The sequence below is a fragment of the Vulpes vulpes genome, chromosome 11 (genome assembly GCF_048418805.1).
Source record: "Vulpes vulpes isolate BD-2025 chromosome 11, VulVul3, whole genome shotgun sequence".
Lineage (NCBI taxonomy): Eukaryota > Metazoa > Chordata > Mammalia > Carnivora > Canidae > Vulpes > Vulpes vulpes.
Genome location: NC_132790.1, coordinates 22,206,335 through 22,230,986, shown reverse-complemented (window position 1 = coordinate 22,230,986; position 24,652 = coordinate 22,206,335). Strand labels below are relative to the sequence as shown.

At 36.7% G+C, this 24,652-nt stretch overlaps 2 protein-coding genes across 2 annotated transcripts; one reads left to right on the top strand and one right to left on the bottom strand.

Annotated features, from left to right (window-relative positions):
* Nucleotides 1–4,611: 4,611 nt before the first annotated feature.
* Nucleotides 4,612–5,571, top strand: LOC112912424 (olfactory receptor 51L1-like). Its single transcript, XM_025989125.2, has one exon. It carries the CDS (start codon nt 4,612–4,614, stop codon nt 5,569–5,571), a length of 960 nt encoding a protein of 319 aa, XP_025844910.2.
* Nucleotides 5,572–9,968: 4,397 nt separating this feature from the next.
* Nucleotides 9,969–13,225, bottom strand: LOC112912417 (olfactory receptor 52Z1P-like). Its single transcript, XM_072725321.1, has 2 exons — nt 13,213–13,225; nt 9,969–10,927 (listed from the first exon to the last, which is right to left on the bottom strand). The coding sequence occupies exons 1-2, from the start codon at nt 13,223–13,225 to the stop codon at nt 9,969–9,971; spliced, it is 972 nt and encodes a 323-aa protein (XP_072581422.1).
* Between the last annotated feature and the right edge of the window lie 11,427 nt (nt 13,226–24,652).

Genomic DNA, 24,652 nt, shown 5'->3' with positions numbered 1-24,652 from the left:
CCTCAAATTATAGCTCCTTCTGATTTTTGAGTCTATCGACTACATCTCCTATTCTGAGGAATGGTAGAATACCTCACGAGGCCATGTGAATGAATCTGAAAAGAATCAGAAGCAATAGGAATTGAGCAGTCAAAATGCACCAATGCCACATTATGAGGAGTTGTGGAATAATAGGCAGAGCAGATCCTAGTGAATCTGTGGAACATAGTGAATATATGTTGTGGCAACTTCAGAACACTGACATGGCTGCTCAGATTCCAGGCTTGTGATAGTCCCCAAAGATATCATTCCTTTTTTTTTGACAGACTTCCCATTTTATCCTGGGCTCTACCTTTATTTTCCTTCCCAAATTGGTAAGGAACAGAATGAAAACTATGTCAGTATAGTGATTGAAATTACCAGAAGAATTTGGAGGTAAAGGACATGAAGCAATTTATACCTATATCTATACTGAATTTTCCCTGGAAGAAACAGAGATGAACCTGATATCCCTCACTTCCAATCCCTCAGCTGACCTAGATCACTTTTGTAAGATGCCCACTCAGGGTGTTCCCTTTCTGGAAGGATACTCCACAGTCTCCTCATTATCCTCCTACCTCCCATTACACTTCCAAGAAATATCGTTATTGTCATTACTGACATCATCATCACTATTATTTTATGGTCACTATATGTAAGTGACAGATTTAATGTGATCCCAATGAAATTGCTTCTGGAAGCAGAGAAAGAGTCTGAACAAGGTGGATGGAGGGCAGTTGCCCCCTCAAACCTCTACAGATTTAATGTGATCCCAATGAAATTGCCAACAAGATGTTTTGTGGATTTGACAAACTGATTCTAAAGTATATACGTAGAGGCAAAAGATCCAGAATAGCCAACTCATTATTGAAGAACAAAGAGGACTGATACTACCTGCCTTTAAGACTTACCACTATAGGGGGGCACCTGGGTGGCTCAGCAGTTGAGCGTCTGCCTTCAGCCCAGGGCATGATCCCAAAGCCCTGTAAGGTGCCGTGCTAAGTATTTTACCCACAAGATCTCCTTTTTAATTATAAGCACAATCTTGTCAAGCTGTTTTTATCTACAGTTTACAGATGAGGCTCCTTTGATTCCAGAGGGAAATAAGCCATTTGCCCAACCCAAACGTGAGCAAGCATTGGGACTAGAATATTACCGAGGTGGATGTGCTTCTGGAAGCAGAGAAAGAGTCTGAACAAGGTGGATGGAGGGCAGTTGCCCCCTCAAACCTCAATAGAAAGTCATGGAAATGATAAAGCTGCTGCAGCCTGGCCTCCAGATCAGGTATATTCCAGTTTTCCATTAAACTTCAGGTTCACCTTTTCTTGGCAGAGGGAAAGAGTCACCATAAAGTGAGAGTAATAGTGTGAACTGACCAGCAGTGAGGTAAACGAAAGGCAGATTTCCTATTGGATTAGGGATGACATCTTGGAAGATAATCAGGGAAGAGAAGGAATCATATTGGAAAATTTGAGCTTGGAAGGTAATAAGTGCAAGGGTGGACAGGAGGGTGAGGGAGATAAGCCCAGGGCAAGAGAAGCAAGACTTGGTGATAGAAGAAAATAGCAGGAGATCCCACAATGTGTGGGCAGGATTTAATTGTAATATAAGTAGTCAGAAAGACTGGATTTATGATCTCTGGCATTTATTTATTTATTTATTTATTTATTTATTTAATTTCATTATTACATGTCTTCTGTTGCATAGAAAACTATGATTATTAATCATTCCAGCCACATATCTGCCACAGTCAGAGTTTGTGCATGGAACTAGACAAGACTGAAGGGGATCTGAATCTCACAAAGTCCAAGGCAGACTTTACAAGACAGGAAGATGCCAGATTATTTATTAGCAGTGGGAAGTAAGCTGTCTCCTGGATTGCAAATTCTCAAAACAGCATTTTGGTGAGCAGGGATTCTTGGCAAGTGATGGGCAAGTGGGATTTTGAGAGGTGGCTCATCTGTTGTACTTCAGAGATGTTGTTCTTGACCACAGAAGGGGTACGGGACTCTATTGGTGGGAAATATGTTTTCTCATTTGTTCTGGGTAGGAAAGACTTTGCATCCAGGTCAGATGCTTTTTCTGAGCATCATACTTTCTCGTTATCTTGTTTTCTCTAGTTTTTGCTTTGAAGCATGAATTTCTGCTCTATCTTTCCTTATACCTAATTTATTACCTAAAGATATCACCTCTATCTTTCCTTATACCTAATTTATTTAGTTACTCATTTTTATAGAAGGTACCACTCTCAAATTGATGGATTAGATCTGACCTTTAAGAAAGAAGGTTCTGAAACTTCTGAAACTTTAAAGTCAGAAGCAACTATACTTTGCTAAAATTATATATAATAGGAACATTACATATCAAATGACACAGTCCATTGTTATAATTCTTAAAATTCTAAATTATTTCAAGTAAGTCTATTTTAACCCATTTTAGCTTGTGGTGACGCTGGTCAAGACCAGGCCTGTGGCGACATTTACATAATTTTTTTTAAATTAATTTTTATTGGTGTTCAATTTACCAACATACAGAAAAACACCCAGTGCTCATCCCGTCAAGTGTCCACCTCAGTGCCCGTCACCCATTCCCCTCCAACACCCGCCCTCCTCCCCTTCCACCACCCCTAGTTCGTTTCCCCGAGTTAGGAGTCTTTACATAATTTTGGATATGTTGTTAAGAGCTGCTTATGTTAATAAGTACTGCTGACCCATCCTTATCTGAATTTCTTTTTTTTTATTGGAATTCAATTTGTCAACATATGGCATAACACCCAGTGCTCATCACATCAAGTGCCTCCCTCAGTGCCCATCAGAGTCACCCCCAAACCCCGCCGACCTCCCTTTCTACCACCCCTTGTTCGTTTTCCAGAGTTAGGGAATGTTCTGTCTCCCTTTCTGATGTTTCCCACTCAGTTTTTCTCCTTGCCCCTTTATTCCCTTTCACTATTTTTTATATTCCCCAAATGAATGAGACCATATAATGCTTGTCCTCTGATTGACTTATTTCACTCAGCATATCCTCAAGTTCCATCCAGGTCAAAGCAAATGGTGGGTATTAGTCATTTCTAATGGCTGAGGAATATTCCATTGTATACATAGACCACAGCTTCTTTATCCATTCATCTTTCGATGGACACCGAGGCTCCTTCCACAGTTTGGCTATTGTGGACATTGCTGCTAGAAACATCGGGGTGCAGGTGTCCGGCGTTTCATTGCATCTGTATCTTTGGGGTAAATCCCCAGCAGTGCAATTGCTGAGTCGTCGGGCAGGTCTATTTTCAACTCTTTGAGGAACCTCCACACAGTTTTCCAGAGTTGCTGTCCCAGTTCAGACTCCCACCAATAGTGCAAGAGGGTTCCCCTCTCTCCACATCCTCTCCAACATTTGTGGTTTCCTGCCTTGTTAATTTTCCCCATTCTCACTGGTGTGAGGTGGCATCTCATTGTGCTTTTGATTTGTATTTCCCTGATGGCGAATGATGCGGAGCATTTTCTCATGTGCTTGTTGGCCATGTCTGTGTCTTCCTCTGTGAGATTTCTCTTCATGTCTTTTGCCCATTTCATGACTGGATTGTTTGTTTCTTTGCTGTTGAGTTTAATAAGTTCTTTATAGATCTTGGATACTAGTACCTTATCTGATATGTCATTTGCAATATCTTCTCCCATTCTGTAGATTGTCTTTTAGTTTTGTTGACTCTTTCTTTTGCTGTGCAAAAGCTTCTTATCTTGATGAAGTCCCAGTAGTTCATTTTTGCTTTTGCTTCCCTGGCCTTCGTGGATGTATCTTTCAAGAAGTTACTGTGGCCGAGTTCAAAAAGGGTGTTGGCTGTGTTCTCCTCTAGGATTTTGATGGAATCTTGTCTCACATTTAGATCTTTCATCCATTTTGAGTTTATCTTTGCGTATGGTGTAAGAGAATGTTTCAGTTTCATTTTCTGCATGTAGATGTCAAATTTTCCCAGCACCATTTATTGAAGGGACTGTTTTATTTTTCCAGTGGATGGTCTTTCCTGTTTTGTCGAATATTAGTTGGCCATAAAGTTGAGGGTCCACTTCTGGATTCTCTATTTTCTTTAAGGATATATCACATAGTGTTTCAGTAGTACTGAAAAAGCTATGTGGCTTAGGCATAAAGACATTGTGTGTAAATCACTGCATGCGTCTTAAAAAAAAAAAAAAGAGAGAGAGAGAGAGAAGCTAAAGTTAACAAAGCTCAGTAGCCCTTGCCAAGAAAATTCTGGAAGGAAATTATAAAGTGAAAGATCTAATCTAGAATTGTTTGTGTGCATGCTGTTCTGAGTAGTGTCTTTGAAGAAGATTGTCTGTATTTAGACAGAATGTCAATGGATCTGCATCCAGGAGGCAGGAAGAAATATCCTTGTGGTCATAAAGTGGATATTTCACTTACCTGACAATGCACAGCAATGCAACCTAGACAGACAGAGCAAAAATGTGAGGATGCATGGAAGAGTGCAAACGAGAAATGTCATTTGTTTTGTTTTGTTTTCCTGACTCAGATGCTGATCTCATGATTGCCCTCCCCACTGGCTTGGGATCCTGAATTTGGATTGTTAGCTGCACAGCGAGCTCCATGGCAACCTCAAACTCCAGTAATAGCCTGTCCTCCACATTCTATCTCACAGGTATCCCTGGCTATGAGGAATTTCACCACTGGATATCCATTCCATTCTGTCTCCTCTACCTTGTTGGAATAATGGGTAACTGCACCATCCTGCATATTGTTCGGACAGACCCCAGGCTCCATGAGCCCATGTACTACTTCCTGGCCATGCTTTCCCTCACTGACATGGGCATGTCCATGCCCACAATGATATCACTCTTCAGGGTGTTGTGGTCCATTTCCCGGGAAATCCAGTTCAATATCTGCGTGGTCCAAATGTTTTTAATTCACACTTTCTCCTTCACTGAATCATCTGTGCTCTTGGCCATGGCCTTTGACCGCTATGTGGCTATCTGCCACCCTCTACGATATGCTACCATTCTCACCCCAAGACTTATCATTAAAATTGGACTTGCAGCCCTGCTTAGGAGTGCCTTTGCCATGATTCCACTTTTGGCCAGGTTGGCCTTCTTTCCTTTCTGCCACTCCCACATCCTTTCTCATTCTTATTGTCTGCACCAGGACATGATTCGTCTTGCCTGTGCTGACACCATGTTTAATATTATATATGGGTTGATTCTGGTTATTGTGCTGTGGGGCATGGACTCTCTGGGTATTTTTGTGTCTTATATGTACATTCTGCACTCAATATTAAGAATCGCATCACGTGAGGGGAGGCTTAAGGCCCTCAACACATGTGCATCCCACATCTGTGTTGTACTCATCCTATATGTGCCGATGATTGGGCTCTCTATTGTCCATCGTTTTGCCAAACACTCCTCTCCCCTCATCCACATCTTCATGGCTCACATCTACTTATTGGTTCCACCCGTGCTTAATCCAATCATCTATAGTGTGAAGACCAAACAGATCCGCCAAGGCGTTCTCCACCTACTTTTCCCCACAAAAATCAGTTCTACTATGATGTAGGCATGTCCTCAAGACAATAATAGCAGCAATCTAAATGATGTAAACACATACTGATTTGTCTGCTCTAGGTTTGTAGGCATCATATTTGCCAACAAAGAGTAAAGAACAGAATTGGAGGCAACAGAGCATCTCAAGAAGTTCCTAAGGAGACAGTGGTATCTCCTGGCACTATACAGCTTGAATTAACATGTATTTTATACATTCCCTGTAAATATAAACACATTTGATGGAGTGTGGTAGATATCATTTCTATCTATTTTCTTCCATATCTAATCCTAATCTCTTCCAGGGTCATTTATCTGTTAATTTTTCATTAAATATATTAAACCCATGAATATTTGTTTCCCTTTACACACTGTATTTGCTAGGTACTTTTATTACTTTTCTTGTTATATCAATTACTTTTTTTAATCATTTGCTTTTTATATCTATTTTTTCTTTCTTTCTGAAAGATAGGACAAGTTTAATATAAGAGCATTTTAGGGCTCAATGCAGAGGTTAGCAATCCTCATTGTGCATTGCATCATATATTTAAAGTTTATACACATGTTATGCCCTACTAAGGATATTTAGTTTTCTCAGGAACAGTAGAGGCAATATGCCTATTTTTTTCTCTTACTAAATTTTTAGAAATAATTTTAAATTTATAAAAATTGAAACTCATTTTTAAATTGAAACTATAATAAGTTTTGAAATAGTCAACATATTGTGATATGAAGTCTTGTGATCATATTCCATTGGGTTAAATGCATCTTAATAATAATTTAGGGTATACTACTTATTTGAATTAAAAAAATATTATCCTTAGTATCCCTGGCTATGAAGAATTTAATTCATTTAACAATGTAGCTCATTGGGGGTGTAGCTAGTAAAAATTTGTGGCAGCTAGAAATAGCTAAAGATTAGGGTCTCAATTTTATCTAGGACTCTTTTCAATACTAAAACTATCTTTCCTTATAATTCTGAATGTGTTAGTATCTGTCTGAATAGTGTTGTATAAAAATACTAGCAAATGTAATTGAATATTCTTAGTTTGTATGGCTATAATTGTGCAAAGGCAAAATAAACAAAGGGGACAAATAAGACTTTAAATGTGTCATGGTTCCCAGTATTTATGTAATAATAATTAATATATTTTACATATCCTGTTATATCATATATCAAAGAGTTGGTACCTGTAAGAATGAATATTATGCTTGGTATAAAAATGACACTAAATAATTAAGTGTATAAATGATAAAAGGAATGAATCAATTATTGAAAAAAAAAAGAATGACTGGCTTGGATATTTTTAAATATCTTGAAGGGGATGCCTGTGGGTGGCTCAGCAGTTGGGCATCTGCCTTCAGCTCAGGGCGTGATTGTGAAATCCCAGGATCGAGTCCCACATCGGGCTTCCTGCATGGAGCCTGCTTCTCCCTCTGCCTATGTCTCTGCCTCTCTCTCTCTCTCTGTCTTTCATGATTAAATAAATAAAAATCTTTTAAAAATAAAATAAAATAGGAATCCCTGGGTGGCGCAGCGGTTTGGCGCCTGCCTTTGGCCCAGGGCGCGATCCTGGAGACCCGGGATTGAATCCCATGTCGGGCTCCCAGTGCATGGAGCCTGCTTCTCCCTCTGCCTGTGTCTCTGCCTCTCTCTCTCTCTCTCTCTCTCTCTCTCTCTGTGACTATCATAAATAAATAAAAATTTAAAAAATAAAAAATAAAAAATAAAATAAAATAAAATAATCTTGAAGGAAAAGATTTGACATGTCATGAACCCACATGTAATATAATAAAAGAGCTTACTAAATTAAAATTAGGATTTCAAATTTCAGGTATATGGAATACATTTGCAATTTCTGCTATCTGCTTTTAATTCAACTATATTGTTTCCACCCTTTTAACCTATTTCTTGATTCTAATTCTAATTACCCCTCTCCTTTTAACAAATTCACCTTGAGTAAGTACATCAACTAAGAATAAAAAAGGTACATAAATATCAAAATTAGATAGTATTTGGTGCAATAAAAAATTGATAGAAAAAGTGAAAATTTTGAGAGTGATCATTACCATCAGCTATTCATTGTATAGCATTTAACTATAATCATCTTTAAATAAGAACTGCAGATACCAGATATTTATTATTTATTTATTTATTTATTTATTTATTTATTTAGACTCAGAGAGAGAGGCAGAGACATAGGCAGAGAGAAAAGCAGGCTCTCTGCAGGGAGCCTGATTTGGGACTGGATCCTGGGACTCTGGGATCACGCCCTGAGCCAAAAGCAGACACTGAATCACTGAGCCACCCAGGCATCCCTACAAAATATATCTTTAACTTATGAATGTTGAACATATCTTCCCTAGCACTTGTACTCCAAAAAACACAGTTATTAGTTTTTTGTTGTTGTTAATAGAAATATGTTTAAACTGTTGTATCCCAGATTTTGCATTTTGCATATTAGTAAAACCATTTTAAAAGAATATGTACATAAATACCCAATATTTGAGCACACAAAGTATTATTTAATGTATTACTATAATTACATTATAATAATAAAATATACTTCAACCAAAAACACTTGGAAGGTACATGTTTTTAAAATTAAGATAATTCTTCACATAAAATACAATTGGTGAGGAGATGAGTAATTTCATATATGAATGAATGAATGAATGAATGCATTAATGACAAGGTGGTATTGAGTTGGGAACAGAAACATTTTGTTTTGAACCTTAACAAAAGCAGAAGTGTAGTCTTTCAGCAAGCAGTTGGTACTCCAAAAACAGGAAGTTCCTGCCTAGAATTACAATAATATGACTGAAGCATGTTTTTCATTTCTATATGGATTTATAAAGCAAGAGGCACTCTTACTCATGTTGCCTTTTTTGACAACGTCACAAATATTTATTTGCCTTTTGAAAACATTCTCTGCTTTCTTGCAGAATCTGTAAGTTACCCATTGAAGCCCAAATCATAATTCATTTTTATATTCTAATCCCCAATCATTAGGCAAAAATGCAATGCAATTGTTTTCATAATGTCAAATGTTATATTTTAGGTTATACCTTGTTTCTCTTGATGATACAGAAGTCTCCTTGTGGCAAAACACAATGACAAGAAAAAAATAACACATCTCATTTGTCATTATAGTGTCTGGCATTTTCTTTTATACAAAGCATTGCAATACTTCATTATCCCGCTTAGTCATTCAGTTATTCAATATGGTATCTCTAAATAATAAAAACATAATTCCTTAAAAATATATAGTGTCTATTTCTAGAGTCTAGAAATAGTCATATGCATTGATAAAGAGAATGATAGCAATATAAGTATTTTAAAGGTACTCTAGTCAATTAATTCAACCACTAGACCATGTATATGTTTATATTATCTTCATGATGCATTTTTTTGTTGTCTTATGCCAGGGAAAACTCTTTTATTAATCAACAGGTGAATATTTTCTAGACGACAAAAGGGATCACATTCCAGAAACTATGTCAGATAAATTTAGAGATGATACAATTTGTCCCAGGCACTATATAATGCACTCAGTAAGAATGTCTGGTGTGTGAAAAGCTACACTAGCTAAATTGCATATGCTTATTTATGTAAAGAGCTAAATGAATCCAGCGAACATAATCTTGACAGTCTGCCATAATTTATCTTTTTTTGAGAATTTTCCTGACACAATTTCATCCCCATTAATCAGAATGTTAAGAGATGTAACAGATTGATGCTGTTTTAGCAATCTGACCCAAGATGGGGCAGTTAGCCTGACTTTGGTCCTTCCTAAGTCATAGATACTCAAAATTTCTTGGATGTCATGTCATTCCTCAGATTCTCTCTTTTGTTGGTTTGTTTACTTAACCTAACCAAAGTAAGTTTCTATTGTGTGCAACCAAAAGAATCTTTATTACAGTATGATATTAAAGGAGCTATGAAACAGACATTTTCTGCAAGCTAAGGGAAATACTTTTCAGAGGAAAAGAAAGAAGTGTTTAAAGTATACATTCTATATAATAGATAAAGACATATTAGGTCATTTCTTACATAAAATTATCAGCAGTTTGCATGTGATTAGTTAATACATTTATCTGTTTAACAAATATTTATTTATTTATTTATTTATTTATTTATTTATTTTTAACAAATATTTATTAAATTATTTGTATACTCTGTTTATTACCTTAATATGTTGAGCTACTCCTTGATGTTACTGGAGCAGTTGCCTATTAGCTTCCTGTTTACCCTGGTTTGGAAGACAACATTTGGAAATGTGAATATCTTAAGCTCTATCCCAAGGTTAAGTATTCAGAGAATAGATTTGCCCAGGTTGATTCACACTTGACATTTAAATCTGATCCTCCATCCTGTACTCACCAAATCCTTGTTGCTTCATAACGCTTGGGTCATTTTGGTTGGTTACAGAGCCCCAAGACACGCATCCTTATCTCTTTTGTTTTTACTCCATAAACAATAGGGTTCATAGTAGGTGGCACCAATAAGTAGAGGTTTGCCAGGATGATAAGGACATGCCTGGGTACATGATTTCCAAAGCGATGGGTAAAGAAGGAAAAGAAGGCCAGAGTATAAAATATCAAGATGACACATATATGAGCTCCACATGTTCCAAAGGCCTTTGTCCGGGCTTCCCTAGAAGGCAGTTGGAAGACTGTTCTCAGGATTAGACAGTAGGACAGGGAGATGAGGACAAAGTCTAGCCCTGTGGTGAGGAGAGCAGCAGTGAGCCCATAAATGCTATTAAGGGAAATGTTATTACAGGCCAACTTGGCAATGCCCATGTTCTCACAGTAGGTATGGTGGATGACATTGCTCCGGCAGAAATGCAACCGGAGAATGAGGAGGACACCAGGGGTGACCACAGCCACACTCCGAGCCACCAGAGCCAGACCTACCTTGCTGATGAGAGATCCGGTAAGTAGGGTTGCATAATGGAGTGGTGCACAGATAGCCACATAGCGATCAAAAGCCATGGCCAAGAGAACAGCAGACTCAGAGAGGAACAGAGCATGAACAAAAAACATCTGTGTGAGACATGCAGGAAACGTTGATGGGGAAGGGCCCTGCCAGAAGATGAGAAGCATTTTGGGCACTGTGACTGTACAAAGGAAAACATCATTGAGTGCCAACATGGCCAGGAAGAGATACATGGGTTCATGGAGGTTTCTGTCCCAGGCCACCACTGCCATAACCAGACCATTGCCTATCACAGCCAAAAGGTACATGAAGCTGAAGGGGATGGAGATCCAGATTTGGAAATCTTCTAATCCTGGGACTCCAGTCAGCAGAAAGGCAGTGAAGTGAGTAGATGTAGAGTTGGATATTCTTACAGACAGGTGAGCCAAGTCTGTTATATGAAACACAGAAAGAAAATGGGTAAAGTACATACTAAATGAAAATACATTATTTATTCCTTCATCTTAGTAAAAACCTAAGTATCAATTTGGCATGGTGAAATGGAAGGAGAATAAAATGGCCTGAGAAAAGTTATTAAGTATCTGAATGAAGGTATGAAGGTGTCTGGCTGGCTCAGTTGGTAGTGCATGTGTCTCTTGATCTTCAGGTTTTGAGATCAAGCCCCATGCACACACAAAAACCACAAAAACACACACAAAAAAAACAAAAAATCTGAATGATTAAGGGCAAACCACTTCCCTTTTATGGAGTGTTCTATTCTCTCTGAAAAATAAATTGTGGTGCTCACTTCGGCCGCGTGTATACTAAAATTGGAAAAATAAATTGTGTATCAGAAAAATAAGAGTTGAAATCCTTGCTTTTGTAAACCTAATTGTTATAACCACATAATTTATGTATATGTCGTTTGAACTTTGATTGGTGCTATGTATTGTATGTAGTTTTTGCCTAACTTCATAATAACTTATTAAATACAGTAAAAGTTATTTCCTCTGTATCACTGCATAGAAGTCTGGAGAGGGTTAATATTCCATTCTTTGACAAACAAACGGAAGGGGAGGGCATAGGTTGGATAATAAAGTGTACGTAATGGACCAGCATGAAGACTTCAATTGTTGTTTCCCATCTTGGTGATATGAGAGATGTTTTCTTGCCCTACTTTTGCTACAATAAAGAAAAAGTTTTACTCATCTGCTTCTCATTTGAATTCTTGAAGACAATGGTTGAGTTAACATGAAATTTAAACTGCTATGCCAAAGTTGTAGTATCATTCAGATACTAAAAACCGTTAACTCCTAAGGATCGTGAAATGGAATCAAGGAAGACAAAAAAAATCTAGAGTATAGAGTGTTCTCTTTCAGAACAAGACAGTCACTGAAGATGTCAAAGACCATGATTATTCAATACCTATCATTGAAAGACCCATTTACAGAATAATTTCGATTTTCATATTCACCAAAAAAGAATAACATTTTAGAAATTTTTTAAAGTTTCAGTAGTTCTTACTTAAAAAAAAAGATTTTATTTATTTATCCATAAGAGACACAGAAAGAGAGGCAGAGATATAGGCAGAGGGAGAAGCAGGCTCCCAATGGAGAACCCAATGTGGAACTCAGTCAGGACTCCAGGACCACGACCTGAGATGAAGCAGGCATTCAACCACTGAGCCACCCAGGTGCCCCAATAGTTCTTACTTATAACATATCAAAACATTGTAAAATAACAATAGCTTTCTTTAAAAAGCATCCCCAATATAAAATTATTCTTTTCCCAAGTCAATAAAACATTAATTCAACTAGTCAAGTTTTTAATTAAGTGCAGTACTTTTGGCAAAGCCACCAAGGATGTTTATGAATGCTTTTGACTGCAAATCTTGGTAAGTTTCAAAGTGATAGGCAATAAATGCTATTTCAACTAAAAAGAGCTATCAAAATCTAGAATCCACAAAGGGGCCACTTTTCAAGTGGGGCTGTCATACCATCACTTAGATGGACAACTACACTGCATTGTAAAATATTTATTAACCCTTTAATTATTAATTGGAACCTTTTTGAGATTATTCCAGCCCTTCACAATAAGTAGAGCATATTATCATGTGAATTAATATATATTTAGTCTATTCTCCCTTACATTGTTCTCTCTCTCATAACATTGAGATAAGAAAGAAAAGACAAAATTTCTCATCAAAAGGCAAACATATGGGAGAGATGAAATGGTTTTTAATGCAACTCTTAGAGGGATTTTTTGAATGGTTACTTTGTTAAAAATGTGGAGGTGAAAAATATTTTAAAAATGTGGAGGTGTAACCACAATTTTATTAGCCTGGTAAGATTATGGCTTTGCTTCTTTTATCTGGTTGTCTCTTACAGTACCCAGCTTTGCTGTGTAATAACTACACAGAAAATAACAGCATATTTGAATGGAAGACGTATCACATATGGCAACACAGGGATGGGCAACATAGCAGTAATGGTAAAAATAATCATTGGAAATACATATTAATGGTTGCAATGTGCTAAGCATTTTCCTAAAACCCATTCTAATAACTTTACTTGGGTGTTAATAACTACTATATGAAGTAACTATGTTACTATCCTAATTTTACATAGAAGACAACTCAGATACTCAAGGATTTTCCTAAGATGTGAAGCCTGTTTTGAAATCAAGGATCCTAATTGCAGCACCCACAGTTTTAACCAGGAAACTATTCTAACTTACCTTTTACATGCATGGTTTTTCTAAACCACTGGGAATATACAAAGGCAGATCTTGAATTTCCTCTTAGCATTTCCCATGGATATTCTTAGATGTTAGATAAAAATGTCATGTCTATCTTATAGGGATTCAGAGAATGTATGTGTGCTTGTGTGTGTATAAATATACATACATATATATACCTTTATTGTACACAGATATTTACAACAAGAACTCCAGGAATAACCTCTGGGCCAAGAAGTCTTTTGGGAATTTTACAGGGCCAAGTGATTTATTTTGCACCTGAGACCTACAATCGGTATGTGGATTAGCTGACTAAACCTATCTTTCATACTTGTGAAATTATATTTTCCAATTTTGAACTGCATTTGATAATTTTCCATCTCAAACCAAGTCTCTGAGCAGCGCAGCATCTCTGCACGTCTTTGCTAGTTCAGTATGTGTCCTTTAAGGAGTACCAAAAAAAAAAAAAAAAAAGGTTTCCTGAATGACTCTTCTGGAACATTGACATCTTTTATGACAAAGCCCAACTATTGAGGCAATTTTATTACATTTCTATATGTGACCAAGTGTCCCTCAGTGAGATATTTTGAGGTTTTTCTAAGGGAAAAGCATGAATGTATATTTAAATAACTCCCATTTTTCAAACGAAGCTTTATAAATTAACATATACTGCTTTATGGAGCAATTTGAGGTTTACAGGAAAATTAATCAGAAAGTATAGAGTTTCACATATAATCCCTTCTTACCCAATCTATTCTATTATTAGCACCTCACATTGCTATGATACATTTGTCACCATAGATAAGCCAGGGCAAAGATTCCCTTTATGCCCAGGGAAAGAGGTTGGTGGGAAACCGAGTGCCTATGGTAGGCAGACAAAGCCAATTTTCTGGAAAAAGGCTAAAATCACAAAGAAGATTGCACACGCCATAGTTTCACTGCCCTACAAATCCCTTGTGTTCCACCTATTTATCCCTCCTTTCTTCTATGCCTTCTGACAACCATTTATCTTGTTCCATCTCCATAGTTTTATTCTTTCCACAATGTCCTACAGTTGGAAATATGCCCTATTGGTGCCCTTCTGGATTGGATCCACTTCACTCCCTTTCTTCCCTTCCCTTCTGTTTCCTCATTAGTGTACCCTTAATTCCCATAAACTATTTCATTCATCCTCCCACCCACCTCCCCATTTGTTCTCCATAATTAAGAGTCTGTTTCTCGGTTTGTCTCTATCTTTCTTTTTTTTCCCTCTTTTTAAATTTGTTTTGTTACTTAAATTCCATGTATGAGTGAGATCATAGGGTATTTGTGTTTCTTTAATTTACTTATTTTGCTTCAGGTTATACTCTGTAGCTCCATTTACGTCATAATGAATGGTAAGATTTCATTAATTTTATGGCTGAGTTATACATATATATCTCACATCTTCCTTATGCATTCATCTATTGATGGATACTCTAGCTGCTTCCATAATTTGGTCATTATAATTTAGGCTTCAATAAACACACATACATCCCTTTGAATTAGGGGTTCTGTTTTGTTTTTGTTTTTGTTTTGTTTTTGGTATTTGGAGGATAAATACCCACTAGTGCAATTCACGGATTCTAGGATAGTCCTACTCTTTTTTGAAGAATTTCCACACTGTTTCACAGTGACTGCACCAGTTTGCATTCCTATCAAAGCTCAAGATGTTTCCTTTATCTCCATATCCCCTCACCAGTACTTGTTTCGTGTGCTTTTAATTTTAGCCATTCTGACAGGTGTGTGGTGATATCTCATTATAGTTGTGATTTGCATTTCCCTGGTGATGAGTGATGTTGAGCATCTTTTCATGTGTCTGTTGGCCATCTGTATGTCGTTTTTGGAGAAATATCTGTTCATGTCTTCTGCCCGTTTTTAATTGGATTATTTTAAGTTGTATCAGTTCTTTATATATTGTGGGTACTAACCCTTCATCAGATACATAATTTGAAAATATGTCCTCTTATTCAATAAGTTGCCTTTTAGTCTTATTGTTTCCTTCACTGTGCAAAAACTTTTTAATTTTTTGTGTATTTTTTAAAAGATTTTATTTATTTATTCATGACAGACACAGAGAGACAGAGGCAGAGACACAGGCAGAGGGAGAAGCAGGCTCCATGCAGGGAGCCTGACATGGGACTCGATCCTGGGACTCCAGGATCACACCCTGGGCTGAAGGCAGCACTAAACCGCTGAGCCACCGGGACTGCCTGAAACTTTTTAATTTTGATGTAGTTCCAGTAGTTTATTTTTACTTTTATTTCCCTTGCATCAGGGCATATATCTGGAAAAATGTTGCGGTGGCCAATGTTAGAGAAATTACTGCCTCTTCTTTCTTCAAGGATTTTTGTGATTTCAACCTCACATTTTGGTCTTTAATTGAATTTATTTTTGTGTATGGTGAGAGAAAGTGGTCCGGTTTCATTCTTTTGCATGTAGCTCTCCAGTTTTCCTAACACCATCTGTGGAGGAGATTGTCTTTTTTCCATTAGATATTCTTTCCTCCTTTGTTAAAGATTAATTGACCATATAATTGTGCGTTTATTTCTAGCTTTTCTAAACTGTTATATTCATCTATGTGTCTATTTTTATACCAGTACCATACTGTTTTAATTGCTATTGCTTTGTAATATAACTTGAAATCTGGATTTGTGATACCTCCAGTTTGTTTTCCTTTTTAAGATTGCTATGGCTATTCAAGGTCTTTTGTGGTTCCATGCAAATTTTAGGATTGTTTGTCCTAGTTCTGTAAAAATGCTCCTGTATTTTGATAGGGATTGTTTTTAAAACTGTAGATTGCTTTGGGTAGTATAGACATTTTAACAATATTTGTTCTTCCAACCCATTAGCATGGAATGATTTTCCATTTCTATGAATCTTGAATTTCTTTCATCAGTATTTCATAGTTTTTAGAAGGCAGATCTTTCCACCATTTTCATTAAAGTTTATTCCTAATTTTTTTGCACAATTGTAAAAAGGATTTATTCCTTAATTTCTCTTTCTACTGCTTCATTAGTGATGTATAGAAATGCAACAGATTCATCTTTTGATGGACACTGAGGCTCCTTCCACAGTTTGCTGTTATAAACATCGGGGTGCAGGTAGTGAAAGGGAATAAGGGGAAAGGAGAAAAAATGAATGGGAAATATCAGAAAGGGAGACAGAACATGAAAGACTCCTAACTCTGGGAAACGAACTAGGGGTGGTGGAAGGGGAGGTGGGCGGGGCGTGGGGGTGACTGGGTGACAGGCACTGAGGTGGACACTTGACAGGATGAGCACTGGGTGTTATTCTATATGTTGGCAAATTGAACACCAATAAAAAAATAAATTTATAAAAAATTAAAAAAAGAAAAAAAAAGAAATGCCACAGATTTCTGTACATTTTGTATTCTGTGACTTTACTGAGTTCATTTACCAGTTATAAGAGTGGAGTAAAAAAAAAAAAAAAAAAAAAAAAGAGTGGAGTAGTCTTTAGCGTTTTGGTGGAGTCCGTAGGGTTTGCTACATATAGTATCATGTCATCTGAAAATACTGAGTTTCACTTCTTCCTTGTCAATTTGGATGATTTTTATTTCTTTATGTTGTCTAATTCTTGTGGTTAGGACTTCCAGAACTGTGTTGAATAAAAGTGGTAAGAGTGGGACAATCCTTGTCTTGCTCTGACCTTAGGGGAAAAGCTTTCAGTTTTTCACCATTGAGTATGATGTTGGTTGTGGTTTTTTAACACAAGACCTTTATTATGTTGAGATATGTTCCCTCTACACCAATTTTGTGGATGATTTTTCTTACAAATGCATGTTGTACTTTGTCAAATACTTTTTCTGTGTCTATTGAAATGATCATATTATTTTTATCCTTTCCCTTATTGATGTAACATATCATATTGATTGTTTTTCAGAATATTGAACCACACTGGCATACCAGGAATAAAATCCCACTTGATTGTGATGCATGGTTTTTTTTTTTTTAGAGATTTCATTTATTTATTTGAGACAGAGAGAGAGAGAGAGAGAGAGAGAGAGAGAGAGAGAGAATGACTGGGGGGTGGGCAGCGGCAGAAGGAGATGCAGATTCCTCTCTGAGTGCAAAGTCCAACACAGGACTCGATCTCAGGACTCTGAGATCATGACCTAAGCTGAAGGCAGATATTTTAACTGAATGAACCACCCAGGCACCCCAATTGTGACATATGATTTTTTTTTAAATGTTTTGTTGAATTCGGTTTATTAATATTTTGCTGAGGATTTTTGCATCTCTGTTCATGAGAGATATTTGCCTATAGTTCTCTTTTTTTGTGGTGATTTTATCTGGTTTTGTTATCAGGTGATTGGCCCCAGAATAAATTTGGAAGTGTTCCTTTTTCTTCCATTTTTGGAATAGTTTGACAATAGGTATTTCTCTTCTTTAAATGTGTGGTAGGATTTGCCTAGGAATCTGTCTTTTCCTAGACTTTTTTGGGGATAGTGTTTTCTGACTACTGATTCAATTTCATTGCTGTTAATTTGGTTTGTCCAGATTTTCTATTTCTTGCTGTTTTAGTTTTGATAGGTTTTATGTTTCTGAGGTGATGATTATTATTGCTCCTCTTTCATTAGTAATTTTATTTGGGGCCTCCTTGTATTGATTAATTAATTTTTAAAAACTTTTTTTGATGAACCCAGCTAAAGATTTATGAACTTTGTTGATCTTTTGAAAGAATCAGCTTCTGGTTTCATGGATCTATTTTTTAAGTTTCTTTCTTTCTTTTTTTAAGAATTTATTTATTTATTTATTTATTTATTTATTTATTTATTTAAGAAAGTAGGAGAAGGGCAAGCAGATTCCATGCTGAGCACAGAGCTTGACAGAGGGCTCAATCTATGACCCTGAGATCATGACCTGATCTGAAATCAAGAGTCGGACACTCAATCAATTAAGCTACCCAGCACCCTGTTTCTTTGTTTTGTTTAGTTTCTGTATCATTTATTCTGCTCTTATCTTTATGATTTCTTTTCTTTTGTTGAATTTGGGCTTTGTTTGTGTTTTTCTAGCCTCTTTAGGTGTGAGGATATGTTGTTTATTTGAGGTTTTTCTTGCTTCTTGAGGTAGGCCTGCAGTGCTATATACTTCCCTCTTAAAACCACTTTTGCTGCATCCCAAAGATTTTGGACTATTGTGTTTTTATTTTCATTTTTTTCCATGCAATTTTTATTTCTTCTTTTATTTTCTGGTTGATCTATTCTTTATTTAGTAGCATGTTATTTAATCTCCACATATTTGCGAGTTTTCCAGGTTTCTTTCTTGAAATTGACTTTTAGTTTCATAGGGCTATGGTCAGAAAATACGAATGGTCCTATTTTTTTTTTTAATTTTGAGACATGTTTTGTGGCTTATTTGTGATCTATATTGAAACCCTTTTATGTGCGCTTGAAAATAATGTGTATTCTTCTGTTTCAGGATGGGATGTTCTCAAATGTTTATTAAATCTATCTTGTCTAGCGTCTCAACCAAGGCCACCATGTCCTTTATTTTCTATTTGGATTATCTGTCCATCACTGTAAGTGGCGTGTTAAAGTTCCGTATTATTATTGTATTCTTATCAATTATCTTCTTTTGTTTGTTATTGTTTTATGTATTTGAATGCTCCCCTGTTTGGTGCATTAATTTTTACAATTGTTATATCCTCTTGTTGGATTTTCCCTTTATTGTTCTAGTGTCCTTCTTTGTCTCTTATTACAGTCTTTGTTTTAAAATCTATTTTTTTCCAAAGAAGTATAGCTACCTACGCTTTTTTTTTTTTTTTACATCCATTTGCATGATAAATGTTTCTCCATCCCCTTTCAATCTGTAGGTGTCTTTTGGTCTGAAATGAATTTCTTGTTGGCAGCGTATAGATGATCTATAGATGATTCTTGTTTTTTATCCACTTTGTTACCCTATGTATTTTGATGGGATAATTTAGTTCATTTACATTCAAAGCAATTATGGATATATCTGTATTTATTACCCTTTTGTTACTTGTTTTGTGGTTGTTTCTATAGGTTTTCAGTGATCTATTCTTCTCTTGCTCTCTTTCATGGTTTGTTGGCTTTCTTTAGTAATCTACTTAGATTCCTTTCTCTTTGTTCTTTGCATAATCATTACTGGATTTTGACTTGTGGCTACCATCTTATGCATATAGTAATCTATATTAAATTGATGGTTGCTTAAGTTTTAATCCATTCTTTATTCCTCTCTCCACATCCTATTCATATGGTATCATATTTTACATCATTTTATTTTATGAATCCCTCGACTGATTTGTACAGAAATCTTTATTTTTACTGATTTTCTGTTTTTTACTTTTAATACTTTCACTTATGGTCTTTTCTTTTCTTTTTTATTTATTTATTTATTTTTTTTATTTATTTACGAGAGTCACAGAGAGAGAGAGGCAGAGACACAGGCAGAGGGAGAAGCAGGCTCCATGCACCGGGAGCCCGACGTGGGATTCGATCCCGGGTCTCCAGGATCGCGCCCTGAGCCAAAGGCAAGCGCTAAACCGCTGCGCCACCCAGGGATCCCCCACTTATGGTCTTTTCTTTCCACTCAAGTATCCCGTTTAATATTTCTTATTGGGATGGTGCCGTGGTCATGATCTCTTTTAGTTTTTGTTTTTCTGAGAAACTCTTAATCTTCCTTTCTATTCTGAATGATAACCTTTTTGAAGAGTATTCTTGGCTGGAGACTTTTTCCCTTTTAGTACTTTGAATATATTATACCACTCCTTTCTGGCCTGCAAAATTTTTGCTGAAATATCTACTCATAGCCTTATGGGGCTTCCTCTTATCTGTAACTGTCTTGTTGCTTTAAAAGTTCTTCCTTGGGCAGCCCTGGTGGCGCAGCGGTTTAGTTCCGCCTGCAGCCCAGGGTGTGGTCCTGGAGACCTGGGATCCAGTCCCACATCAGGCTTGTTGCATGGAACCTGCTTCTCCCTCTGCCTGTGTCTCTGCCTCTCTCTCTCTCTCTCTCTCTGTCTCTCTGTCTCTATGAATAAATTAAATCTTTAAAAAAAATAAAAGTTCTTCCTTTATCACTGCTTTTTGCCATGTTAGTTACTGTTTGTCTTGGTGTGGACTTCCTTGGGTTGAATTTCTGGAGGGATCTCTGTGCCTCCTGCATCTGGATATCTGTTTCCTTCTTCAGATTAAGGAAATTTTTGGCTACTACTTATTCAAATAAAATTTCAATCCCCTTCTCTCTTTATTCTTCTTCTGAGATCCCTATAATATGAATGTCATTATAATTAATAGGATCACTGAGTTCCCTAAGATGATTCTCAATTTGCGTAATTTTCTTTCCTCTCTATTGCTCACCTTGATTTCTTTCCATTACTCTATCTTCCAGATCATTGTTTTTTTCTCTGCTTCATCTAGACTGCTATCTATACCATCAAGTATATTTTAAATTTCATTTATTGTGTTCTTCAACTCTGATTTTTTTTTAACTCAATGTTAAGGGTCTTATTGATGTTCTCTACTCTTCTTGGTATCTTTATGATCATTACATTAAATTCTCTATCAGGCAAAGAACTTATATCTGTTTTGCTTAGGTTGCTTGCTGTGGTTTTATCCTATTCTGTCATTTGGGACATATTTCTCTGTCTTCACATTTTGTCTAACTCTCTGTGTCTGCTTCTCTGTGTTAGAAAGTCAGCTACTTCCTTGCTCTTTAACAATAATAGCCTTATGAAGAAGGGGTCCTAGAGTGTCCTGCAGTGCAGTGTCTCCTGTTCTCCAGGGCCTGGCACTTTAGGAATGGTCTCCTATGTTGTTGTATGTACTCTGTTGAGTCTTGACCTCTTTTTCTTTCAGCCCAGTTGTCTACAGAGGCTTTCTTTGCCTCTTGTGGCTACTGTGTGGTCTCTTGACAAGATGGGGTGTGTTTTAACAAGATGTGCAGTGGTCTGTTTGCAAAATGAAACCTGCTCCTGCCACCACCAGAAGTTAGGTCCTGGAAAATACAAGATTGGGAGATGTGGTATTGTCTGGGCTGGAGCTGGTCTCCTGGAGGAGGGGACAAACAGTATGGGGACTAAGGTGAACATGACTGGGAAGGGCTGTTCTATTAAAGCACAAGGGGGCAGATATTGGTGCAAGCAAGTTAGGGAGTAAGTGACAGCACTACCCTGGTCCTCAGGTAACCCTTGTTTATGCTGGAGAACAGAGGAGGGAATGGTACCTGCCAACACCTTTATTTCTGCAGGGTTTTCCAGATGACCCCTGTCTCTCTGAGATGAAAAAATCACTCTCCTCCATGTCTACCCCTAGTGTTTCTCAAACTGCTGCTTCTATGCTATATTTGCATGCACTATTTGTCTTGCTGTGTCTTTAAGGGCAGGGATTCCACTTCCTAATGCCTTCTAGGCTCTTCCACAACCCAGCATGCATATTTTAAAAAACTCCAGGCTTTAAGTGTCGCTGGTTGTTAAGAACTCACAATATTTGGCCCCCCTCACTTTCAAAGGCAAAGGTTATGAGGATTTATCCTCCCCTTTTGAGGGCTGCCTGGTGTGAAAGTCTATTTCCATCCTTTTCCATGTTACCTGCTCCATCCCCATCATAGACTTCCAAAGTCCATTACATTCCTAAACTGCATCTTTGCCCTTCCATCATTTTGTAATGTGGCCTTTTTTTAATCTTTAATTGTGGAGTTTGTTCTGCCAGCCTTTGAATCATTTTCTCTGTTATTTACAGTGATATAACTTTTATCTGGTTGTATACCTGGGACAAGGAAAGCCTAGGCTCCTCCCACTCTACAATCTTTCTAGCTGACCTCCCCTTGCTTCTTTCACTTAGCAAGAAGCTTTACGTTTCTTTAAATCAAGAGCTAGGTTTATAAAAAGGTTTTTGAATAGTTTGAACATAACATGGACCGAATCTTTCTCTGTCTTCTCCAGTTCTCAGTTTTGCTTCTTTACCTTTGGCCCCATTATTAGCAGGTATTCTTTTCAAGGTTCCAAGAAGATAATTCTTAGGAATGTTTATGTCCTCCTTCATACCCAAGAGGAAACAGAGAATCAGTACAGTGTTTAAAATGAAATCTCAGAGATGAATCCAGTGACAGAAATTGGTCTGAGTTGACTTGTGTCTTTCTTGAATTGATAACTGTGGTGAGGTGAAATGTATGTGCTGATATATTAAGATAATTGGATCCTACTCTGAAGGTGTGGTCAATCCCACTCAAACTCCTTGCTGGGATGTCTGGAGTAGTATTAGTAAGAGTGAAGGGGACATGCTGTTGAAGAGACAACTAACAAATGTGCATTACAGGAGGGTATAGGGAGAGAGAGTGATTGAAGATAGGAGTTAGTTTTCTGGAATTAAGGAAGTCAGAAGGGAAACTGATTCCGACTAGCATGCCTCTTTCTCATAGGGTTTATTTATACCTAGGGTTATTTTAGCTGTATCTAGGGTAGCTCTATACAAGCTTTGATAAGGAGTTCCTAAGAGTGTCTGCAATGGTGTGCTATGTTCTGCTCTTTCTAAACTAAAAATACTTGTAGTCAATCTGGTGAAAAATTGTCGGATATATTGGAGTAGGAATTTCAGTGTTGCATGAAGATTGAACTAGATGAATTTCAGGGCTTATTTAATCACCAGATTCAGGACCATTGCTATTGCCTAATGGTTCTTACCATTCACATTGCATTTGTGCAGGCTTAAGGAATACTATCATCTTGTCAAGTAGATTAAAGATGAGAAAGCAACATAATTATGGAGATGCAGATTCAGTACCATGAGGGATGCACAACAGAGCAGAGAGTCAAGAAAGGGGAGTTGACATACTTAGTTTAGGAAACAAGTATTGCAGAAATCCTCCTTTTACCTTGAATCATTAAAAACTCCACTGACTCTAGAATACATAGAGGGCTTATTCTCTTTGCCATCATCTCTATTTATCTTTCCAATTTACTGACACTGGAACTGAGTAAAGAGTCACAAAAACATCTTAGTTCTATAAAATTGATATGGAAACCCTCCAGTAGTTTTTTTTTCCTCCAGTAGTTTTAAAGTGTCCATATTGCTGGTGTGCACAGCAACACAGATAGGTAATGACATTTTCACAGCTAAGTTTTAAAAGATAAAAGTCAAGCATAGGTTCCTTGTTTTAACATTTCTGAATTTTACCTAGTAGAAAAATGTCTTTGGATTTATTTGGGGGTTTTGATACTTCTACTTTCACAGATCTATTTCACCTATGTCAGGTACCCCTGTCTCAAAGCTGGCACTACAATAAATTTTTTATTCCCAAGATGATTTAGCACAGATTCCCAAATTCTTCATACAATTTATAAAGGAAAGTAAGAGAAAAAGATGATTATGACTGCTACTGGATTACCCAAATTTCAATTAAAATTCATGGGCAACTCCAATAATTCTTTGTTCTTTCCTTTGATCATTCTTCTTACTGTATATAATCCTAATTCCAAGGCAACAGTTTCCAATGGTCAAGTAATAACTATTAATGTGTATGGATATATCACCTTAATTAGGACAACAGTATATAAACTGTCATTGCTAGCCATGAGTTTTGATGGAGAGTATACATGATAACATTAAATAAATATACACATTATTAATTAAAAGGAGTCTATGGGGGTGCCTGGCTGGCTCAATTGGTTAAGCACTGGACTATTGGCTTCAGCTCAGGTCATTATCTCATGGGTTGTGAGATCAAGCTCCACACTCGCCACTCAGTGGGAGCTGGCTTGAAGATTCTCTCCCTATGCCCCTCCCTCAACTTGCTCACTCCCTTTGTCTCTCGAATAAATAAATAAATCCTTAAAAGGAGTATATGCATAAATGTTTACTTGAGGAAAAAACAAAAATTGACTAATTAAATGTTGATGAGCCAGAGATGTGAGACAATTTATTGTAATAGTTAGAGAATACCAATAAGATAAGAATATTCCTTTAGTGAAGATAAATAATTATGATGTCATTCAGTGGTTGGAGACATGAATCAATACAGTTTGTCCTCCTATATATTTTTATTTTTAAGTAAATTATATTTATTCCTTCAGGTACTCCTGAACTTTGAAATCACATACCCTCTTAGTTCAAAGTGATTTAGTGGTCATCTGTTTTAATACATCAATCTGAAATCATCATGGAATTCTTCAATTGACACCTATGAAATATTTCATTGCAAGATTTAAGAAATTATTAAATATCAGTCAGAAAATACTGGATAATATAAAACTATGCTGCATTCTTCACTGAGGAATTTTCAAGTTAGGGCTTAATAATATGATATTCATGAAGAATTTTCCTACATACCAAATATAGGTCTCAGTATCACCTTTGCCATTCATCTGAGAATCATGTATAATCACAAATATCCTGTTGCTCCAAAAGAAAATCATCTATGCAACTGTTTTTTTCTATCACTCATGA